Source organism: Plectrocnemia conspersa, unplaced genomic scaffold (genome assembly GCF_051122295.1).
Source record: "Plectrocnemia conspersa isolate PC_06_02 unplaced genomic scaffold, ASM5112229v1 ptg000011l, whole genome shotgun sequence".
In the NCBI taxonomy this organism is placed as follows: Eukaryota; Metazoa; Arthropoda; class Insecta; order Trichoptera; family Polycentropodidae; genus Plectrocnemia; species Plectrocnemia conspersa.
In genome coordinates, this window is record NW_028277175.1 from 15,963,303 (window position 1) to 15,983,388 (window position 20,086).

The window sequence follows — 20,086 nt, forward strand, 5'->3', positions numbered from 1 at the left end:
TGAATTATTCGCTCAGTAGAACGATGTAATTGACCATAATCTTCTTGTAATTTTCGATGTACAGCTCGTACAGAATAGTTATTTCTTTATAATTTATACGGTTGTATGTGCAGTCCACATGCATAATACACCAACGGGAGTCATCCTATAAATATTAAATTCATTTTATAATAATTTTTAGTCTTTACTAAATACATTCTAAATATTATTTTATTTAACTTTCAGTTAAGAAATCATTTAATATGAAATTTAAATTTGTATTTTAGAGATTATATAACAATTTTATTATAGGTGTGAATTAATTGCACTTTAATTTAAATAGTTTCCACTATAAATTTGATATTTTTCACTATATATTTAATAACTTCTACTAAAAATATATTGCTTTGCACTATAAATATTCTAGCGTGTAGTCTACTTTTACATAAGTTGCCAATTGCAAAACGTCCATGTTCTGTTTAAACTAAAACCTAACCTAAACGAATTATTCAAACAAAAAAATATATAGTGCGTATTTAATTTACAGTACAAAGTAGCAAATTTATAATGTTAACTATTAAATTTATATTGCAAATATATATTACCCTTTTACTATTAGGCAGCCTCTATAAATAATGTCACAAGATGTCATTGAGCCATACTCCTGTTTGTTTCACACTGTCACAATTTCGCTGACCTCCTCCCTAAATCTGTGATATAATTTATGGAAGCCGCCTTGGTGAAATTGCTATTCAATGTAAAAAATATAGCTTGATTAAAAATAAACGTGTTAGGGCCAAAATTAAAAATAATAAGTACCTCATGTTCACGTGTTGATATGTCAAATTGTTTGGAAGTGTTTTAAAATGACATCTCATAATTTAAAAGAAGCGTAAGTACTTTACAATATACTATAAACCATTTTTAATGTTCTGTTTTATTTGGAGGACGTTTTGTTACAGAATTATGTCATAATTTAAATTATTTTGTAGGTATGGCGTCGAAGCAGAATACACCGCATTTTTCACCGGCGGACATGTGGAATGGACTGCAGATGGAAATAATATGCTCTGTCAGTGCCATGATACTATTAAAATCGTTGATCTTGCCACCGGATTGATTAAATCTAGTCTGGGAGATTCACCTGACGAAGAAGATGAAGATACCATTTACTCCTTTACTTTGTCACGCGATTCACAATATGTTTGTTCCGCGCACAAGAGCGGCCTCATAAAACTGTGGTCGATCGCCGAAAACAAACTCGTGAAGATGTGGCGATCTATTCATAAAGGTCCGATTGCTAAATTAGCTTTCGACGGTACTGGAGAAACTGTCGCAACTGGAGGTTCCGACGGAACAGCTAAACTATGGAACATCAACAATCAGACTTGCACGTATTCGCTGAAAGGATCTCAAGGTGTTTTTAATATATTGGTTTTTCATCCTGACATAACGAGAAAACTCATATTTGGATCTGCCGATGACACAAAAATAATGTGTTGGAGCACCGAAAACGGGGAATTGAAAAATACTTATACAGGACATTTCAGCAAGGTGACTTCTTTGAATTTTACCATTAATGGAAATCAAATGGTATCTTCGGGTAGAGATCGAGTATTGATTTTATGGGACGTCGAACTCGGAAAAGCAATTCGAACTCTTCCAGTTTTCGAATCACTAGAAGGTGCAGTTATATTGCCTATTAAGTTTCAACTTCCCAATATTAAGATAAAGAAGAGCGACGGTGGAGTTTACGTTGCTTGTGCTGGCGAAAAAGGTGTGATTAAAGTTTGGGATCTGACGACCAGTAAACTTATTTATACACAAAGTAATAGTTTAATAACTCCTGCTAACGATGATGGTAATTTGGCTGTCACTCAACTGCTTCTTAATGAAGTTAGATATTGCTTATCGATTGTTAGCGCAGATCATAACATCATAATATATAATTTGGCAACGTTCGAGTGCTCTAAGCAAATGGTCGGATTTAGCGATGAAATTTTAGATATTTCTTATTTGGGTAAAGATGACTCTCACATAGCCATCGCTACTAATAGTGTCGATATAAAAGTATACGAATTATCGACGATGAATTGTCAATTAGTGAAAGGTCACAATGATTTGGTTCTGTCGTTAATTAAAAGTCCTTATAAGCCTGAAATACTAATTTCTTCTAGTAAAGATAATTCAATCAGAATTTGGTTGATGGACTTAGAAACACAAATTATAAATTGTATTGCAGTTGGAAATAGGCACACTTCATCAGTTGGATCGGTTTGCTTGCCATTTTTAGATATTTCATCTTGTTTCTCCGTTAGTAAAGATACTTGTATTAAAAGATGGAAATTACCCGATTTTAAGGACACTAAAGAAATATCAACTTTATTTTGTACGCATACAGAAGTTGCGCATTCCAAAGATATAAATTATGTAACTATATCTCCGAATGATAAAATAGTTGCTACTGGCTCGCAAGATAAAACTATCAAACTATGGTCATCTGAAGATCTATCTTTACTCGGTTCGTTGAAAGGCCATAAAAGGGGCGTTTGGTGTATGAAATTTTCACCTGTTGATCAAGTATTACTCAGTACATCAGCTGATTGTTCGATTAAATTATGGTCTTTGACTGATTTAAATTGTTTAAAAACTTTAGAAGGACACTCTAGTTCAGTTTTGAAGGCAGAATTCTTATCTAAAGGTCTCCAGATAGTTTCTACTGGCGCCGATGGTCTTTTGAAAGTTTGGAACATTAAAACATCCGAGAGTGTGATAACGCTAGATAAACACGAAGGCAGAGTTTGGGCTATGGCTGTTTCGCAGTCGGAGAGTAATATTATCACTGGAGGAGCTGATTCGCTATTAGTAAAGTGGAACGATATCACCGTTGAAAAGAGAGAGAAGGAAGCGAAGGAGAGGGAAGAGTTGGCACTGCAAGAGCAAGAACTTAGCAATCTGTTGCACGAGAAAAAGTTGGCAAAGGCATTAAAACTGTCATTGAGACTGGACAAACCTTACCACACGTTGAAAATAATTAATGAATTATTGAAAGATGAAGATGAAGAGTTACTATCGACGACTATCAATCAGTTGAATGCAAATTATCAACAGTCATTGATAAAATGCTGCATCGATTGGAATACAAATTCGAGGAACTGCCACGCAGCTCAAGTTGTCTTGCATGCTCTTTTGTCGAAGGGTGGATTGGACGATCATTCGGCAGCATCAATTAGAGCGTTGTTACCTTATACTCAAAGACACATGCAGAGGATTACGTCGATGCTTCAAGATTTACACTTCTTAAATTTTACTTTGAAGTGTATGCAACCTCACATAGCAAAGCCTGTTTAATGTACAAATTAAATTTTTAATACAAATACATTTATTATAAAACAGTATTATTTTTTTATTTCTATTATATTACACTTGTTTAACCCCTTAATTGCTTAATGATATATGATAACAGCAAATAAATGCTGATGGGGATCGTTGTTGAAGTCAACGATCGAAAAGGTAAGTGAATTTGGAAACTTAGTATTGCTTTCGTGCAGTGGTGCGAAACATTTTTATATATGTATTTTCCATGGTGGAGGGGGGGAGGGCAAGTCGTTTTTTTAATATTTTCATTTCATTAAGATGCATAGTATTTCAGGTGGACTCCATAAATTATGTCACAGGTTTAGGGAAGAGGGGGGTCAGCGAAATTGTGACAGTGAAACGAACAAGTCTGGCTCAATAAAATCTTGTGACATAGAAGGGGGGGGGGGGTTAAAAATTCCCGACAACTGAATGTTAATGAAATCGAAATATTAAAAAAACGACCACTGATTGGCCAATTTTTGACCCCCTGAAATGTCGTCCAAGATTTCAATACACCGCTGGTTGCTATTTCGATATTTCCATAACATAATTTATATTTAAGTATTGTTTTATAAGTTTTCATTTAATTTAATACGTATGACATAAAAAATAATATTGGACGAGCAATTGGAATAAACTTAATACATAATATTACAAATAAGCTCTGTAACATCGTTTCATATATTTTCATGAATTTCACTTAATTTGCAATGTTGGAATTAAAATATAAAATATATTTAAATGTTAATATTAAGCACATAATTTTATTATTTATATACAATATACATATATTAAAATAGTAATAATATTTCGATTTTTATTTGTTTACATTTACAATGCAAGTAATTTTACCGATTATGTGAATGTTCGATATCGATTAAATCCCATTTTATGTTTTATATGAATGATTTTATAAACCGTGAATTATGTTTCGAGTCCGAAAAATTGTTAAATATTATTAATTTTATGTTTCGAATATATTATCATTTAATATATAATATTTAAGAATATAATCAATGCATTGGTTGACTGATCTCGCATGAAAATTGTAATTTCTTATGAAGATAATATATACAAACAATAATAATAATAAACACAATTCGTCTCAATACATTAGCTTCGATGGTTTTTTAGTATTTAGAACTAGTCATATTTTTTTATGACTGCATTTCATTTGTATAGATTTTTCTACAAGACCTTCGATTTACGCTGTGTGAAATTATGTCAGGAATGGATAATCGGATAATTCATTCAACGTTTATTTATTTAGAATATTTAACTTCACCTACAGGTGGAAAATTTCGTTAATTTTCCTAAAACAGCCTTGAAAAACGATATTTTAGTATTGTATTTTTTGCATTCATAAAGTGACCAGAATATGACCGAAACGAATCATCTCGCACAAGAACACGCTCAAAGCTCTAAATACGTAATTTTGCCTTTTCCTTCGCTAAAAACGAGCACATAGTACATCTTTATAATCCTTAGCCATTCATTGGACTTTACATGTATATATTATATTTATATATATTTTAGTATATTTCCATAATGTACAAAAACGAAGGTTAATTCAGGACATAACGCTCACAGTGTGTGATTAATAATTGATTATGTAATTATTTATGCATTTAACACGCGCATGAATTAATTAAGAGTCGTTGGCTAGTAAATAAATATAATTACAATGAGAGTAATCGACTGGTGCATAATAAATATTGTTCTTGGTTCAAACGATTCTCAATGGTAAAGAGTTAATGCGATTTAACCTTTTCGCTTTTGATTTATGTTGTCGATTTAACGCTGCATTAAGAACAGCTATTTATTTTTAGATTAAATTTTATAAAATAAAATGATGCTATCTAGACCGTGTATTGATATCACCGAGTATGATATATTATACTATGATTTTATTATTACTATATGGATGAGTGACTTATCTTGGATTTTATACCGTTAGTATGTTAATATATTATCATATTTGTATTTATAATCATACTAGCGACTGTGGGATATAAGCATCATTCTAAAATCCTTGGTTGTTTTTTATACTTGTTTCTCTTTACGACAATGTTGTTATGGCAAACAGGCAAAATGGTGTTTTAAGCAGTAATAAGTTATGTTCATGATAAATAAAAGAGTAGAGTTGCTATCCATTATCATGAGTCTATTTAAAAATTAGGCGTCTAACAATTATTAAAGTTTGTGAATAAGGCAAAGAACTGTAATTTATAAAATAATTACCAAAAGATTAAATAATCGTAAATTTGGGTACCAAATAAGAGCAGAGACATAACTTCTATGTCGTTGGAATCAGGAAAATCATTCCCTAACTGATAATTACAAAATAAAATGATTTAGCATTATTTTATTAACTTATTTAATACCACGATTTATCGTGCTTCTTTTAATGTACTTATTTATTTATTATTTTAATTAAAATTATATTTTATGAGCATTACTAACGAAGCAAGCATATTTTATATACAATAAATGTTAGTTGCTGACACAATCGAATTTTCATTTAAATATATTATATTTACACAGAATATTATATCTAAGAGTGCAGTTTAAAAATTTATTGGTTAAATAAACATACATGTGATATAAAAACTATAATACTTATAACTATTTTTTATGATGAAATCATATGCAAATTGTAAATATAATTTGTATTGGATGTTGAATTAGGTATTGAATAAAATTAAATTCAATGCTGTGTTGGAGATTTCATTATATAAGTAATATATTATGTTATATGTGGCTTTATTCGGTAAACCGTTGATGCTACATAATTTTATATGTTTGATAATATTAAACCCATTTATATTTTTAAGCTCTATACTTTAAGCATTGGTCTGTAAATACCCTTTTACTAGATTACCAGATTTTCCCGTATTTTGCTGAAATTTAATATCTACAACTTTTCACTATAATAAAATTAATTTGTGAACTCGGGGTTTTAACCATTCGTAGAGTGCTTTAATTATATAAATTATAATTAAAGCACTCTACTAATCTTTTACTTATAATTTGTATGCGATGCCATGCATTTATTTATCAATTTTAATGAAGCATTGCTTTACATCAAATGAACTTTGTATTGAATAACAGGTGATATTTCTTTTACTTGACTTTATCACCACTTTCAGGCATATGAATGGCACCGACAGCAACCAATAAGTGCATAAAGTAAACTCTCATATATTCAGGTACGTATCAACCACATATTTTTCAGTATTTTTTATAAAAATTATCGAAGACAATGTTTTAGAATTATACAATATGTTTTTCTCTCAATTCAACACTTCATATCTATAAGAAACGCAAGTAAGTTATACTTAAAATTATTTTGTATATTGTATATACATATATTGCCTAGAACAAAATCCAAATTGCTATATAGTACCCACAAAAAATATCACAAATAATATAAACCCATTTAAACAATTCCGTAATAGTTTTTAAGTGCAATTTAACACATGTTTTTTTTATTGTTTTATTACATATAAGATATTACATATAATATCTATAAGCTAAAATAGCTAATTATTAGAGAATTTTTCAATACCTTATATATACGACTTGGCTCAATTTAAATTAATCATCATGATATTCTTCCGTGAGATTAGAAAAATGTAAGTAAATTGAAGATGACAATAATTACATAATAATCACTAATTTCGATCTCCCAGACACGAAAAAAAAATTTAAAACACTAGGATCCATATGAGATTCGAACCCAGATCTTTCAGGTATAGTCAGAGACACCACTCGTCTATCGTGCTGGTCATTTAACCCTTTAGCGCGCAAATTAATTATTTTGGAATTAAGGGTTAAAAAATTACTTTTTAGAACTTTTATTATATTTAAAAAGTAATTTTAATAAAAAAAATTAAAAAAAAGAATTTTTTTTTTGGAAATTTCGAAAATTTTGTCGGTTGATATATCGACCTTTGACCACTTAGGGTGATATTTTAAAAATATGTTTATTATATAATGAACGATCAAATATTGGCACACAAATATAATTTATTGTTTGAAATATATTACATATACACATATAAAGAAATATTGTTTAAAAATAATTCTTTTAGAGTTTTGTAATGTTTTATTTTGATTTTTGATTTTATCGTGTTTTGGCCTATAGCAACAACTTAATTTCATATGGTCGATATATCAACGAAAGAGCTTCCTCGATGACATATTGTGATGCTTAGGAAGATGTTATTATGAATAGGTATTGAATTATAGACCGTTATGTCGTCGGTCGATATATCGACCGTTTTCGCCCTTTGCGCGCTAAAGGGTTAAAATAAAGTTTTTGTATCGTGAATGTGCAAATTGTTTATTTATTATAAATATGTTTATTTATGGTAAACTCAATTAATACCTACAATCAAGTAGTGAGACAACATACTTGAATCAGTCTGTAAATTAGTAATAACTATTTTATACATTATTCATTTATTAATACATATTATGTTGCACCATTAGTCATTTGTAAAAATGTACAACTTTTTATAAATTAACGATAATTCCACAATTTTCTCGGTGTTTTTAACAGTAGTTGTCTCAATGATACTTTTTAGTAACAGGATATTTTTTGTTTCGATGTTTTCAACAGTGGAGATAAAATAATCTCAGTTAAGCTATATTATGATATATATGTTTCAATCGCAGTTAAAAACATTTGTAATGCATTGGGCAAGAAAGCCATTCAATTTAGACAGTATCAAACGTGAATTTTGCCATTGAATATGTAAAGGCGTGTAATCCTTAGGGGTTGTTAGTGAGGATATTAGGGCTGCCATCTAAGAAGGTTCGAGATTAACGATACAGAAGCTAGCACAAAAGCCCAATTGTCACATACAAGTCATATGTTAGAAAATGTGTTAATTTGCAGAATATGGGTATCTTATAAATTGAATACCAATATGCCAATAATTAATGATTCTAGAACAGAAAGATTTATTTTTGAGTCGAATTGTAACTGAACATGAGAAGTGGATCCTTTACTTTAAAACTTTAGACGGCAATTAACCCTCAATTCAAACCCCTAGAACAGGATTATACCCCAATAAGATAATATTATGCATTTGGTGGGATTTGAAGGATATCATTTTTATTGTATTGGATTATAGGCATACAATTGTGACAGAGACATAATGTGTTCAGTTAATTCATTTGAAAGCGACTCACCCACCGTATTCTTCAGACATTGCTCCTAATGACTATCATCTATTTAGATCCCTACATCAGGTTTTAGATGGAAAAAATAGATATTTATATGGGATTGAAACCAGGTATCAAATATAACATATAAACCACCACCCGAAAGCTTGTAAGATAAGTTTGAAATAAGAAAGGAAGTACTTCGGTAGGAAATTTCTTAAATATAAACGATTTCTCGATACAAAAATTGTAATTCATTTGCCTCGATAAATGTTTATTTGTACTGTCCTTAGATGTATTTTTAACAATTAGGCCATAAGATATTGAATATAATTAAAATATAATAAACACCTGAATGTTTAAAATATCTTATTGTAATCTGGCAACCCTATTTGAAAATGTCATCCCGTGCCATTTTGAATTGTAGAAGAAACGGCCGACAGTTGTCTTAGCGCGACTTTTTTCGGCCATGATTCTGAGCAAAATGAAAACGGGAAGTCGAAAGCGAAAACGCTACTCTAGTGTGTTCGAATCGACGGAAGAAGACAAAACGGAGGCATCGCTGTCGCGTTACCACTATTGCAGCTCTGTCGGCTGCCAAGCGCGGACGTTTCGTCGATCGAATCGCGTCGCGTTTGCGTTTGCGTCTGCGTTTGCAACAATAAAATTGTCGGCGGCCGGGAGATAAGATAAGAGCGTCGTCGGAGGCTGTTTGCTAGCGACAATCATGGCGTAGGCCTTCGCAAACAGACGACGTCGGGATGAAGACGTAGCGGGTGGGAGGCGTCCGTATATTAAAGTGGCCGGCGTCGCGCGGCGCTCATTAGTCGAGAGACCGAGGGTTGCCGGAAACGGGAAAACGATGTCCGACGGAGGGAGGTGGCTGCTGGCGATCGCCGTCCTGAGCGCGCTCGCCTGCCGAGCCAGGACGGACAACGCCACTCAATTCCGGTGAGTGTTTTCAAATTTACCCGCGAGATCCCCACCACACCATCTCCCGTGGCGAATCCTTGCGTAAACTATATAATCAAAAAAATATTCTCTCTTTCTCTACAATCTTATATATTTTTCTACTTTCGGCACATAATCCTGAAATGCAAATATATTACTTATTGCAAGCTATGTATGACAAATTGTGTATAATAAAAATAATACAAAGAAGTTGAACATAATGAGCTATTGCTCATTTTGGATTGCAAAACAATATGGATTAAACGATTTTTTAGCATGAAATTAATCTGAATATCGGTACCATTTGGAATGACAAATTCGATACAAATATTGTAAAATAACGAGAACAGTAGCTCGTAAGCAGGCAGAATATTTATAATCTAAAATAGAGACTGGACAGAACTTTTCATGTAAAAAATGATGTTTAATTTTTCTTGCATATCAACTAAATATACGTATATACATATGTATTATGTGTACCACAAATCTTAAAATAATTTAAATCCAGAGATATGTGATGATAAATATCGGAACTTAATAGTTGTCTATATTAGAAACGACTACCATATGTTCTTTAAAACATTGCTTTGGAGTAAATAAATAGGTAATTTTCTAGATTTATTTTAATATGTAAATGCGTTTTATTTTATTATTATATAATAATACGTAAGTTGTATTTATATTTAAATTTAAAGTAAAATAAAATATATGTGTACTATTTTTGTTGTTTCAAGAATATATAAGAAATCAGAAATACTTGTTTCATTGTTCTAAACTACATCATGATACTTTCTGTATACTACAGCTTCTGTTTTCTGTTTCATTAGAATTTTTTTAATCAAATGTATACACACATAATCTACAGATGTACAAAACTTGATTAAAGTTCTTTAGATAGTTTCGCGAAGATTTTTTCCTTTTTCCACAAACTTTTTGTTACAATTGTTATTTAATTGTTTCGATCTGTTACATATACTTTTCTGTTTTTATTGACCACTTTTTATATACACTTGTAACTTCTTGATGATTAATCATAACTTTGGCCTTAGTGTTGAAAAATATATGATATGATGTCTCGCAAAAATTATATTTTTGCCATTTCCTTTAAAAAATAATGGTTTAGTAACCGAAATACCCTAATTAATAATTTCCGAATGCTCAAGCCAATGATATTTAAATTCCTACACGTGGCTTAGGACTTATTCCAAAGATCACTGATTCGGGATATTAGATTATTTGTATATCTATAAGAAAGCTTATTTTCAAAACGGCAAACATATAACTGTACAAATTAACATAAATAATTTGAATTAAAGAAATGCAATTTAATGAGAATCGAAAAATTTTTTGAGCGTTTTAAGTTATACAGAGTTTCTTAATAAATGGATTGTATTGTGTAAAAAATGTATCAAATTGAATTCACTAAACATAACGAGGAATTTTCTGCAATCGCAGCCATAAAACTGATCTTTCCCAAAAAATACTACATAAACAGTTGATAATAACAGTAATCACATACGATTGCTAGGTGTGGAGTAACACCAGTAATTATTTTTTTATTCAAAATAAAGCGATACAGATAATATGTAATATAATCCACTTTTCTATCTTACCTTAAAAACTTAATACTAGATTTCTAACAGCAATGTTAACCCTTTGAGTAAAAAGTTAAATCATACACATTTGTTAATTTGTTAGTATACACTTGTAGTGAGTGTATACTAACAAATTGAAAGTGAGTTACTTTTACGTATTTTTACATAATTATTTATGTTGTTATTTAATTATTATTATTTCTATTGCATTTGTAGTGAATTATAGAAAAAAAATCAGTGATTTTCAACACTTTTCTATCATTAAATTTCGTTAATTTATTTTTTATGGATTTTTCTATATTAATTCAGAGGCTCTCGATATTTTTTATAAAATAAACATAAAATATTTTTTTCGTACTCGTTAATTTATTGCTATTAATTTATATAAAAATCATTTACATTAAATTAAATATTATATAGATATATTTTTTATTTATTAGTTTTTCAGTTAAATAAATAAATATATATAACTTACTGGGGTACCTCAAAACAGTGAAAAAGCAACCAACGTACATGTACGGCGATACCGCTCAAATAACTAAAAATGTCATAATCACTCCAAAAAATATTAAGCAAGACTATATTGATCCACTAATCTCCCAAATGAGTGATTACGATGAGCAAAAACCATTATTCTTTCGCTTTCTTAAGGAAAATAGCTGCATTTTGTTCCATGATAGGATTAAGACAAAGAATTGTTCTATTACTTCAACTAAATTTAATTTTATCTTACAGAATTATTCATTTCATCCAGAACAATGCCTCGTAATTGTATCGTTTTGTTCATTTTTCTTATCTATACAGTTTACAGATAATCGCAAGAATATTCATAATTATTTATTTTCCAGTCGAAATGGGCTTCTTTTTCTGATTCATAAAAAAGCAATTTCATAGGAAGCTTCTATAATTGATTAGTTTTGATCAAGTTGTTTTTTGAAAACATGTTTTTACTTTTCCTTCGATAAGAGTTTATTTCGTATATAGTCAGTACATACCGCTTTTTATGTTGTTAAAATATGTAATCGCATATATTATTTTAGAAAAATACGACTTTTCAATTCAACTTGTTAAATTTTTATATTTCACAAATTTTATAAAAAGGGTACTCAATCAAGAATTTGCCATTGGCGCTCATCTAGCACACCTCTTGTTTTTTCTATAAAAACGCGCATATTGTATTATATAATACTCAGTTTTTGCAATTCTAATGACTACCATTGTCTATGTTTTCACTATGAGAAAATTGATGATGGCAAAAGATTTATAAATAGATATGGCCCAATTATGCTATAAATATACGATTCACGTAAATTAAAAGTATATTAGCTAAAGGAAATATAAAAAAGCTTTTAATTGCCAGACCAACTAAACCTGGATATTCCAATTTATTGACAATTTATAAAAATTATAATAACACATATCCATATTTACGTTAAATTATATATTATCTATTATATATAAATAATCGTAATTTGCATAAATAATAATTACCCCAATGTGTATTATTTAAGAGTCTATATATTTATGTCTAATTATTTAAAAAATCTTTGTGTGTTAGATAAAGGCAATATAAAATTTTCTTCAAAGAAAATTTTCTTATTGACTATTTTTCCTAAATAAAACGACGAGTGTTAATTCGCCATAAAGCAAAATTGAGGGTCGTTTATTTTTTAAATAAACTGCTATTTTTCGTATAGAAAATACCGAGGCTTATCAATTGCCCTCGCAGTGTGAAAAATTGTTTTTTACCCACTAAACTAAAATCAAGGCTCAAAATGCATCGTAGCAAATCGGAATTTAAAATAATAGCTAACTATAGTTTGTTGAAGTCGTGAATATATTGCTTTTGTGTTTGTTAAATATTGTAATTTAATAAATTAAGCGCTCGTATTTTCTTCTATATGATATTTATGTGAAATATTATATTGCTTTATTTTATGACATATGCAATATGCGGTTATAAAGTAACAATATATTTTTCTATTTGACGCAAATGTCTAGTGTTACTTACTCTTTTTAGAAATAAAAAAATGTGTAATGATCGTTTTATTGTACACAAAATCAACTCATATAATTTAATTCTGTGCTGATTTTATTACCATTGCATTTTAGAAATCCGACACGCGAAAAGCGCGATTGTGCCCAGTAATGAATGAACTTCCTGTTCGCCAAACGTAAAGAAATGTTATTACAATACGTGTTATACAGTGGACTTTTTAGTGAATCTGACCATTGCAACAATGACACTGTCATGGATCACTGAACAAATGTTCTGAAATGCTCACACATTGATATTGAAGTGGATATAATATATTTTGGACCAGAAAATTAAACGACCTCTCGTCTTGATTTACAGCAAAAACGTTTGTACCGTATCTAATTTCCTAAAAAAATTACTTTGAACGTCTGCTTCCGCAATATTTACACTGTTTTATACAAAGTCTCTTTTCATACGTTAAAATTTATAAGTTCTTCTCATTATGGGCGCTAATTTCGCGCTTTGCAATCATTTGCACAAAAATGGCCGAGCGTTGGTCATTGTCACGTGTCGGTCGCTTGAAGACGAAGAAAAAGTTATTTTGCTCGATTTTACAATGCAATAATTAACGTCGATCGCTCTCGTGAATAAATTATTTTGCATGATGAAAAACACGTCAAATTTGTACAATACAAACGTAAAACAAAGTTTTGTTTGACAAAAGACGCCGAAGAGCTTGATGTTAGTATATTTTCATAATATGACCAATAACTGATCATTTTTTTAATATACAATACAATTCTAATAAATCAAGTCTCATATTAATATTTCATTTTTATTTATTTTTATTACAAATCTGAGAATCATGACTTGACAGGTTTTCCCAATGCGTCATGATAGCCATTATACAAAACAAATATTTAACATTTCACATACATACATACATACGTAAAATATAAATATTATTAAAGAACAAAAGAGCGTTCTCAAGCGCCAACGTTCTCGCCGCGACGAATAAGGGACGCGATCGCGACTCTCTAAGGCACTCTAAAGCTCTTAGTTTAGAGTCTCTTAGCATTGCCATATCTTGGACAATAACCCTTATCAATTTTTAAAATCGCTTCATTACGCCGAAAATGCAGTAAAGTGTCTCCCAATAAGAGCGCCATTTTTAAATTTCGCATCAAAACATTTTACATTTTTTATTTGTCAACCTTGTGATTAGTAAATATAAAATTTGTGAATAATTAGCAGGTGCTCAAGAAACGGCGACCAATCTAAAAGTTTGATACATGATTTATCATCCTTTTTGTTGATTTGGATGACTTTTGTATATCTCCACGTATCAGAAAACGATGAATTTTTAAGCGACAAATTTAAAATGTGTTGAAGACGAGATTACTCTGACAGTCCTTCAATATAAAGTCAGTAATAAATCCGGTCCTGTGAAACTACGCGATATGAGCTTCTCAAAACCGTACTTCATGTCAAAAATGTTGACTTCATTTATGGTTGTAACGGACGATCACCAGGATCACGAAGTCATGTTGTCTTCATTGCGATCGTAAGCTGAATATGCTTGGTCATAGACGGAATAAAATACTCTGCAAAAGAACCTGAGATATTCTTATAGCCTAACATTATTATTAAATGACAAAATAGCGTAGTCTATAACGTCTCAGACTAATAACTCTGAGGTTGTGGGTTCGAGCCCCGGCAGCGTCACTTGAATTTTTATTTAAAAAAAATGCGCTATTATTATAAAACCGGCCCCAGCTGCAGTGAAATTTATTGGTTATAAATTATATTATAGATAAAAATTTAGAATTATTAATATAGATGTCACTGATTCCCAGAATTTCGGTCTGGTGGTTCCTACTTACTTGTAGGTATTCATTATATCTGATTTCTGAATTGGTACAGATTTACCCCATTGTAACGCATTGGGCTTACGCCTGTCAGGTTATAATGGAAGATTTATTAAAAGACAAATAAAATAAATAAATTATCCAATTAATCTCGATGGCATGAGATCAATATTATCTTAGCTTGGTCCCGTAATGCTTGAAACTCTGCTGAGACTAGTAGGCTTCTTGACCCTATCGCCCGTGCGATAATTTTTCCTAGAGAAAAATTGGTCAAACACACCGTAAATTTCGTTATATAGAACGGTAAGGGCACTCACACTCTAATATGCTATTTTATACAAATAAATACAAACAAATAAAAAAATTGTACTAGAGAAAAAGTTTCTTAAAAATAATTTATTTAAACCTGTAGTCCGTGAATTACAAAAGGTTGCAACTATGAAGGATAACCGATATAAAGACCAGTCATTGCTATGGTCACGACTTATAGATCGTTTCTTGGTATCCCTCATGTGAAATTTCTTCTTAGCCTTCAAGATAACCACCTAGACGATCTCTTTATTATATAATTATATTTTAGAGGATTATACTAAAGTAATTTTCATTACTAGTAGTACTGTGTCGACGCCCTTCTATCTTACAAAGGTTATTTAGCTTTAAACTAATATATAGATCGAACGTAATTAACCCAGATATGTCTCAAAGAGTATGTAAATAAGTCGTCAATTATGATAAAATCACGTGTCATTATATCACGACATAAATATTATTTATGGCAAAAAATAAGATAATATAATTAATTTATAATGAAAAGTAGGAAAAGGCTTTTAATTAACAATTATATGAAATTAGGTACTTATGAAATTACTATAAATGTCGCGTCACTAATCAAAATCAGATATGGATATTTTAGTTCTAATTAATTTTATTTAAATTAATTATTTTTTTATTATTGCCATTTTCTGTTTTATTTATTAAAATTTCAGGATTTTATCATTTAGATTATTATTATAATGTTTAGAAGTCATTAGAATATTTTCTAATCTTCCTAAAATCGCATATATGTATATACTTAATTATTATTAAAAAAATTCAGATTTTAAAAATATTGAATTATTTATTTTTTATTTTTAAAGTATATATTGTATAACATACCATTTTACATTACTAACTCTGTTGACGTAATATTTTCAGCTAGAAAAATGAATTTCCGTAATTTTTCTTCACCTTAAACAGAATTTATCTCAGCAGAGCAAACACGCCAGGAGCGTTATCACCGAAACACGTTTCGCAACGCAAACAATCAAATATTGTCTCTAAATACCATTTTACACAGTTAATGCAAAAATATAAAAATATAGCATTACATATTTTAAAACGATCATGTAGTTTTCGAAATTTCGACCCAGACCCATATAGCACGTGTCAGTGAATACGTTTTGGCAATGCTGTAAAAAAGTCTGCAATATTATTTCATTGAAATATTGTAATAGCAATAAAAATATATGTATGTATGTATTTATATATACAAGTATTAGGAAGTAATAAAATTCATGAGCAAAAATTTCAAATCACATCATAATATGGATAGTTGATTGTTATTATATAATAACACTTATTAAATATACAATAAAAATAAATACTATATTATCATATATATTATTAAAATCATAAACTATTCTTGAGAAGTAATTTTGCTAACTAAAAATAATTAAGACTAATCATTCCATGATATGTTTCGGAAACTTGATATTTTTTTACAATAAATTACTATATCCCACGATGCATTCAATGAAGAAAAAAATACCACACAGCCAATTTCGCGAGTGTGTTTTTTTTATACAGTTTCTCGTTAAAACATTGGTCATTATAGTTATTTTTTAAGTGGCTTGGGGGCCGCGTTGGAGCGTGAAGGTTTAACTCAAATATTAAACTTATGTCTCAAAAATGTGTCAGCTGAAAGAATATTTACTAACGTTTATGACATTAAAATCTGTTTTTTTCTTAAGCACGATTAAATCACATTACCTACGTCATAACTTTCTTGATTGTAATTTAATAATCCCTTCTAGGAATATTTGTGGGCATTATAAATTATTGTAGTACGTTTATCTTTATTGCTATGTATGTACATATATACGAGGTGTGATCAAAAAGTACGGTGAATAATTTTTTTACGAACAAAGTAATAAGCTTAGAGCAAATTTGAATTAATCTCCTTCAAAGTACTCTCCTTGGCTAGCGATGCACTTATCCCAACGTCGATTCCATGATTGGAAGCACTTTTAGGATGCTTCATTCGGAAGGGCCTTCAATTGATTAGTCGTGGCCCTCTCAATGTCGGAAATGGTGACAAAACATTTTCCTATTTAGCACGGTTTTTATTTTTGGAAAGAGCTAGAAGTCGCATGATGCTAAATCAAGAGAGTAACCTTTTTTTCAGCCAAAAATTCGCGGCTTAAAAGCGAAGTGTGGCACAGCGCGTTGTCGTGATGAAAGAGGAATCCATATACCCATTTTTCTGGTTTCTTTCTCCGTATATCATTTCGCAAACGTTGCAGTATCTTCGGAGTTTACAGTGGTTTCCCTTGGAGCGAACTTTGATTAGCATGAAGTTGAGGTTCGACTTTGACTAACGTGTCTTCTTCTTAGTGCGAGGAGAGACGCTTGTTTTCCATTGGAAACCCTGCATTTTCGTCTCAGGGTCATAGCCATACACCCAACTTTCATCTCCAGTTATAATTTTGACCATGAAGTCCAGATCTGCATCAATACGATCCTTCAATTCCGTGCAAACTGACACACGATTTTCCTTCTGTTCGTCAGTCAGAAATCTGGGAACAAATTTCGCACTCACTCGTTTCATTTGCAAATTATCGGTTAAACTGCTTTTCATGGACACATACATGATATTCAGTACTTTGGTAAGCTCTCAAATAGTCAATCGCCTATTTGAAAGAACAAATTTAAAGCCTTTTTGCACGTTTTCGTCTGTTTTTGAGGTCAAAAAACGTCCCAACCGTTGTTTGTCTTCAACCGATTCATTTCCGCTTTTAAATCACTCATACTACTTGTAAACAGTGTTTAGAGTCACCACAGTATCGCCATACACTGCTTTTAATTTTTCATGAGCTTCTTTGGAATTTTTTGCAACTTAAAACAAAACTGTTAACGCGTTGTTCGAAATCCATGATGTGCGACAGACACGGTAGACACGACCTCATTCTTCCTGCTCTAGAAGCCGGTTCACAAGTCAACTTATTCAAACTTGACACTGACTATCTCAACGGATCAGGCTATCGGACATATTACTTCAAATGAATGTAACAGCAGCAGTTCTTGCTATAAAAATAAATGATTATTACACTAGAACAAATTAGGCTTTATTATCATTTTTACTTAATTTATAATTTACATTTTACCTATTTCGTATAAAGAATTATTTATAAAGTTTTAATCAATATGTTATATACGATGATTTTAACATTAATTTAACCACGAATAAATTTTTAATTTTTATGAAAAATACTTTATTCTGGCACGTTTTGATTAATATAAAAACATTTGGTATAATATATATATATATATATTTATGTTACAGTGAATGTGTATTAAGTTATATTTTTACTAGTATAAATATAATTTCACTAATTCTGCCAGTAAAAATGTAACAATTGATTCATAAGTTTACTGCTCAGTATCAGTAAACTGTATTTGTTTAAAACGAATGATCTGGAGTTTCACAGAATTGTGACGTCATATCTTTCGACAAACTACTAATTAAACCATACCCAGAAACCCAGAAGTTCAAAAAATATAGACAGTTTTATAATTTTCATTAAGTCAAGTTGGGTTTGGTTGATTCGTTTATGTTAGATTTTTGGTTTGAACAGCAAATGGACGTTTCGCAACAGGCAAACTGAGTTTCATATATATTTTAGAGCAATCTTTTATATTTTCATAACATTTTCTTAACATCGGTAGATGTAGCTAAAACTTAAAATTTATAAAATTTTCTGTACTATTGGCTTAATATGAAACTACTGTTTCTAATTCGTATTACTAGTAAGTTGAGTATAAAATAATTAAAATATTTCTTTTATTTATAGTAAATATTGTTTTTATATTTTAATTTGTTATCAGATAAATCATTTTAAAAAATACATAACGAATGTGACGTCTGAAAGAAATTTAAAATATGTCCTATTTATTTTAAGTAAAATTCGCTTAAAATAATACATTATCGGTTATTAATTGTTTTATATTGTTTTAGATATATATTTATATATTTTAAAGAAATTCTGGATTGATTTTTAATTGAACTTTAATTTTATGTAAATATTAGGGAGTAAAACTCAAGTTACTATTTTATTTCTATTTAAAGTAAAATATAAAACAATCAATAGAATAACTAAAAAGGTTATTTAAAGACTGTACTCTGGTTGATTGTTTTTATCTGCCAGAGTTAAATATATTAGGATTTATTTGGATACGTTTAAACTTCAAGTAACTGAAACATAATTTTGAATGACTAGTCATATAGACCATGGTTTCCCAAACTATGTTCCGCGGAACACTGGTGTTCCGCGGATCCAAAATAGGTGTTCCGCGGAGCCTCAATAAATATTTCACAAAAATTTGGAGTAAATTAAAAAAATGTTAGTCTTGCTAATACATAAAAATTGTTCATAAATCTGATAAAAAAGCTTGAAAATATGTGTTAAATATTCAACATTGATATGTACAAATTCTGGACGGAAAAGTTTCATAAGACTGTGTTGTTTCTTTTTTAACTTTAAAATTTGATCGAATTTAAACAATATTTTTTTTGTTAATTAATAACACGATATTAGTTCTTGTTATGCGAATTTTATTTATGTGAGTTAATTTTTACGCAATTTTTTTGGTGCCACGAATGCCACTTTTTACACGATTAATTCACGCAAATTCACTTGTACTTGATTTTTATACAAGATTTTTCAATCTTGGGATCCAATCTGTCACATTTACAAAATGTTATTGCGGATAATTTTTCACGCGTTTTTATTCTACGTGTTAATTCCTAAAATTAATTTATTGCGTTAAAACAGGATTGGGTGTATACTTTTGGAAATGTAAATGAATTAAATAAAATTTGCATGAAAATTTATCAATTTTTTTGTACATTAATTTAGTCTGATAGC

The 20,086-nt window shown here is 30.0% G+C and overlaps 2 protein-coding genes across 5 annotated transcripts in view; both read left to right on the forward strand.

Moving 5' to 3' along the window:
* The first annotated feature begins 777 nt into the window (after nucleotides 1-777).
* Nucleotides 778-3,377, forward strand: LOC148229677 (transducin beta-like protein 3). Its single transcript, XM_088196745.1, has 2 exons — nucleotides 778-871; nucleotides 972-3,377. The coding sequence occupies exons 1-2, from the start codon at nucleotides 846-848 to the stop codon at nucleotides 3,328-3,330; spliced, it is 2,385 nt and encodes a 794-aa protein (XP_088052871.1). The 5' UTR covers nucleotides 778-845; the 3' UTR covers nucleotides 3,331-3,377.
* A 5,387-nt stretch (nucleotides 3,378-8,764) lies between these two features.
* The window catches only part of LOC148229678 (pH-sensitive chloride channel 2-like), a 31,768-nt gene continuing 20,446 nt past the window's right edge, over nucleotides 8,765-20,086 (forward strand). For all 4 annotated transcript variants that reach the window (XM_088196761.1, XM_088196762.1, XM_088196760.1 and 1 more), the window contains exon 1: nucleotides 8,765-9,462. In XM_088196761.1, coding sequence (XP_088052887.1) covers nucleotides 9,374-9,462 — 89 coding nt within the window. In that variant the 5' untranslated portion in view covers nucleotides 8,765-9,373. The remainder of the gene's footprint in view (nucleotides 9,463-20,086) is intronic.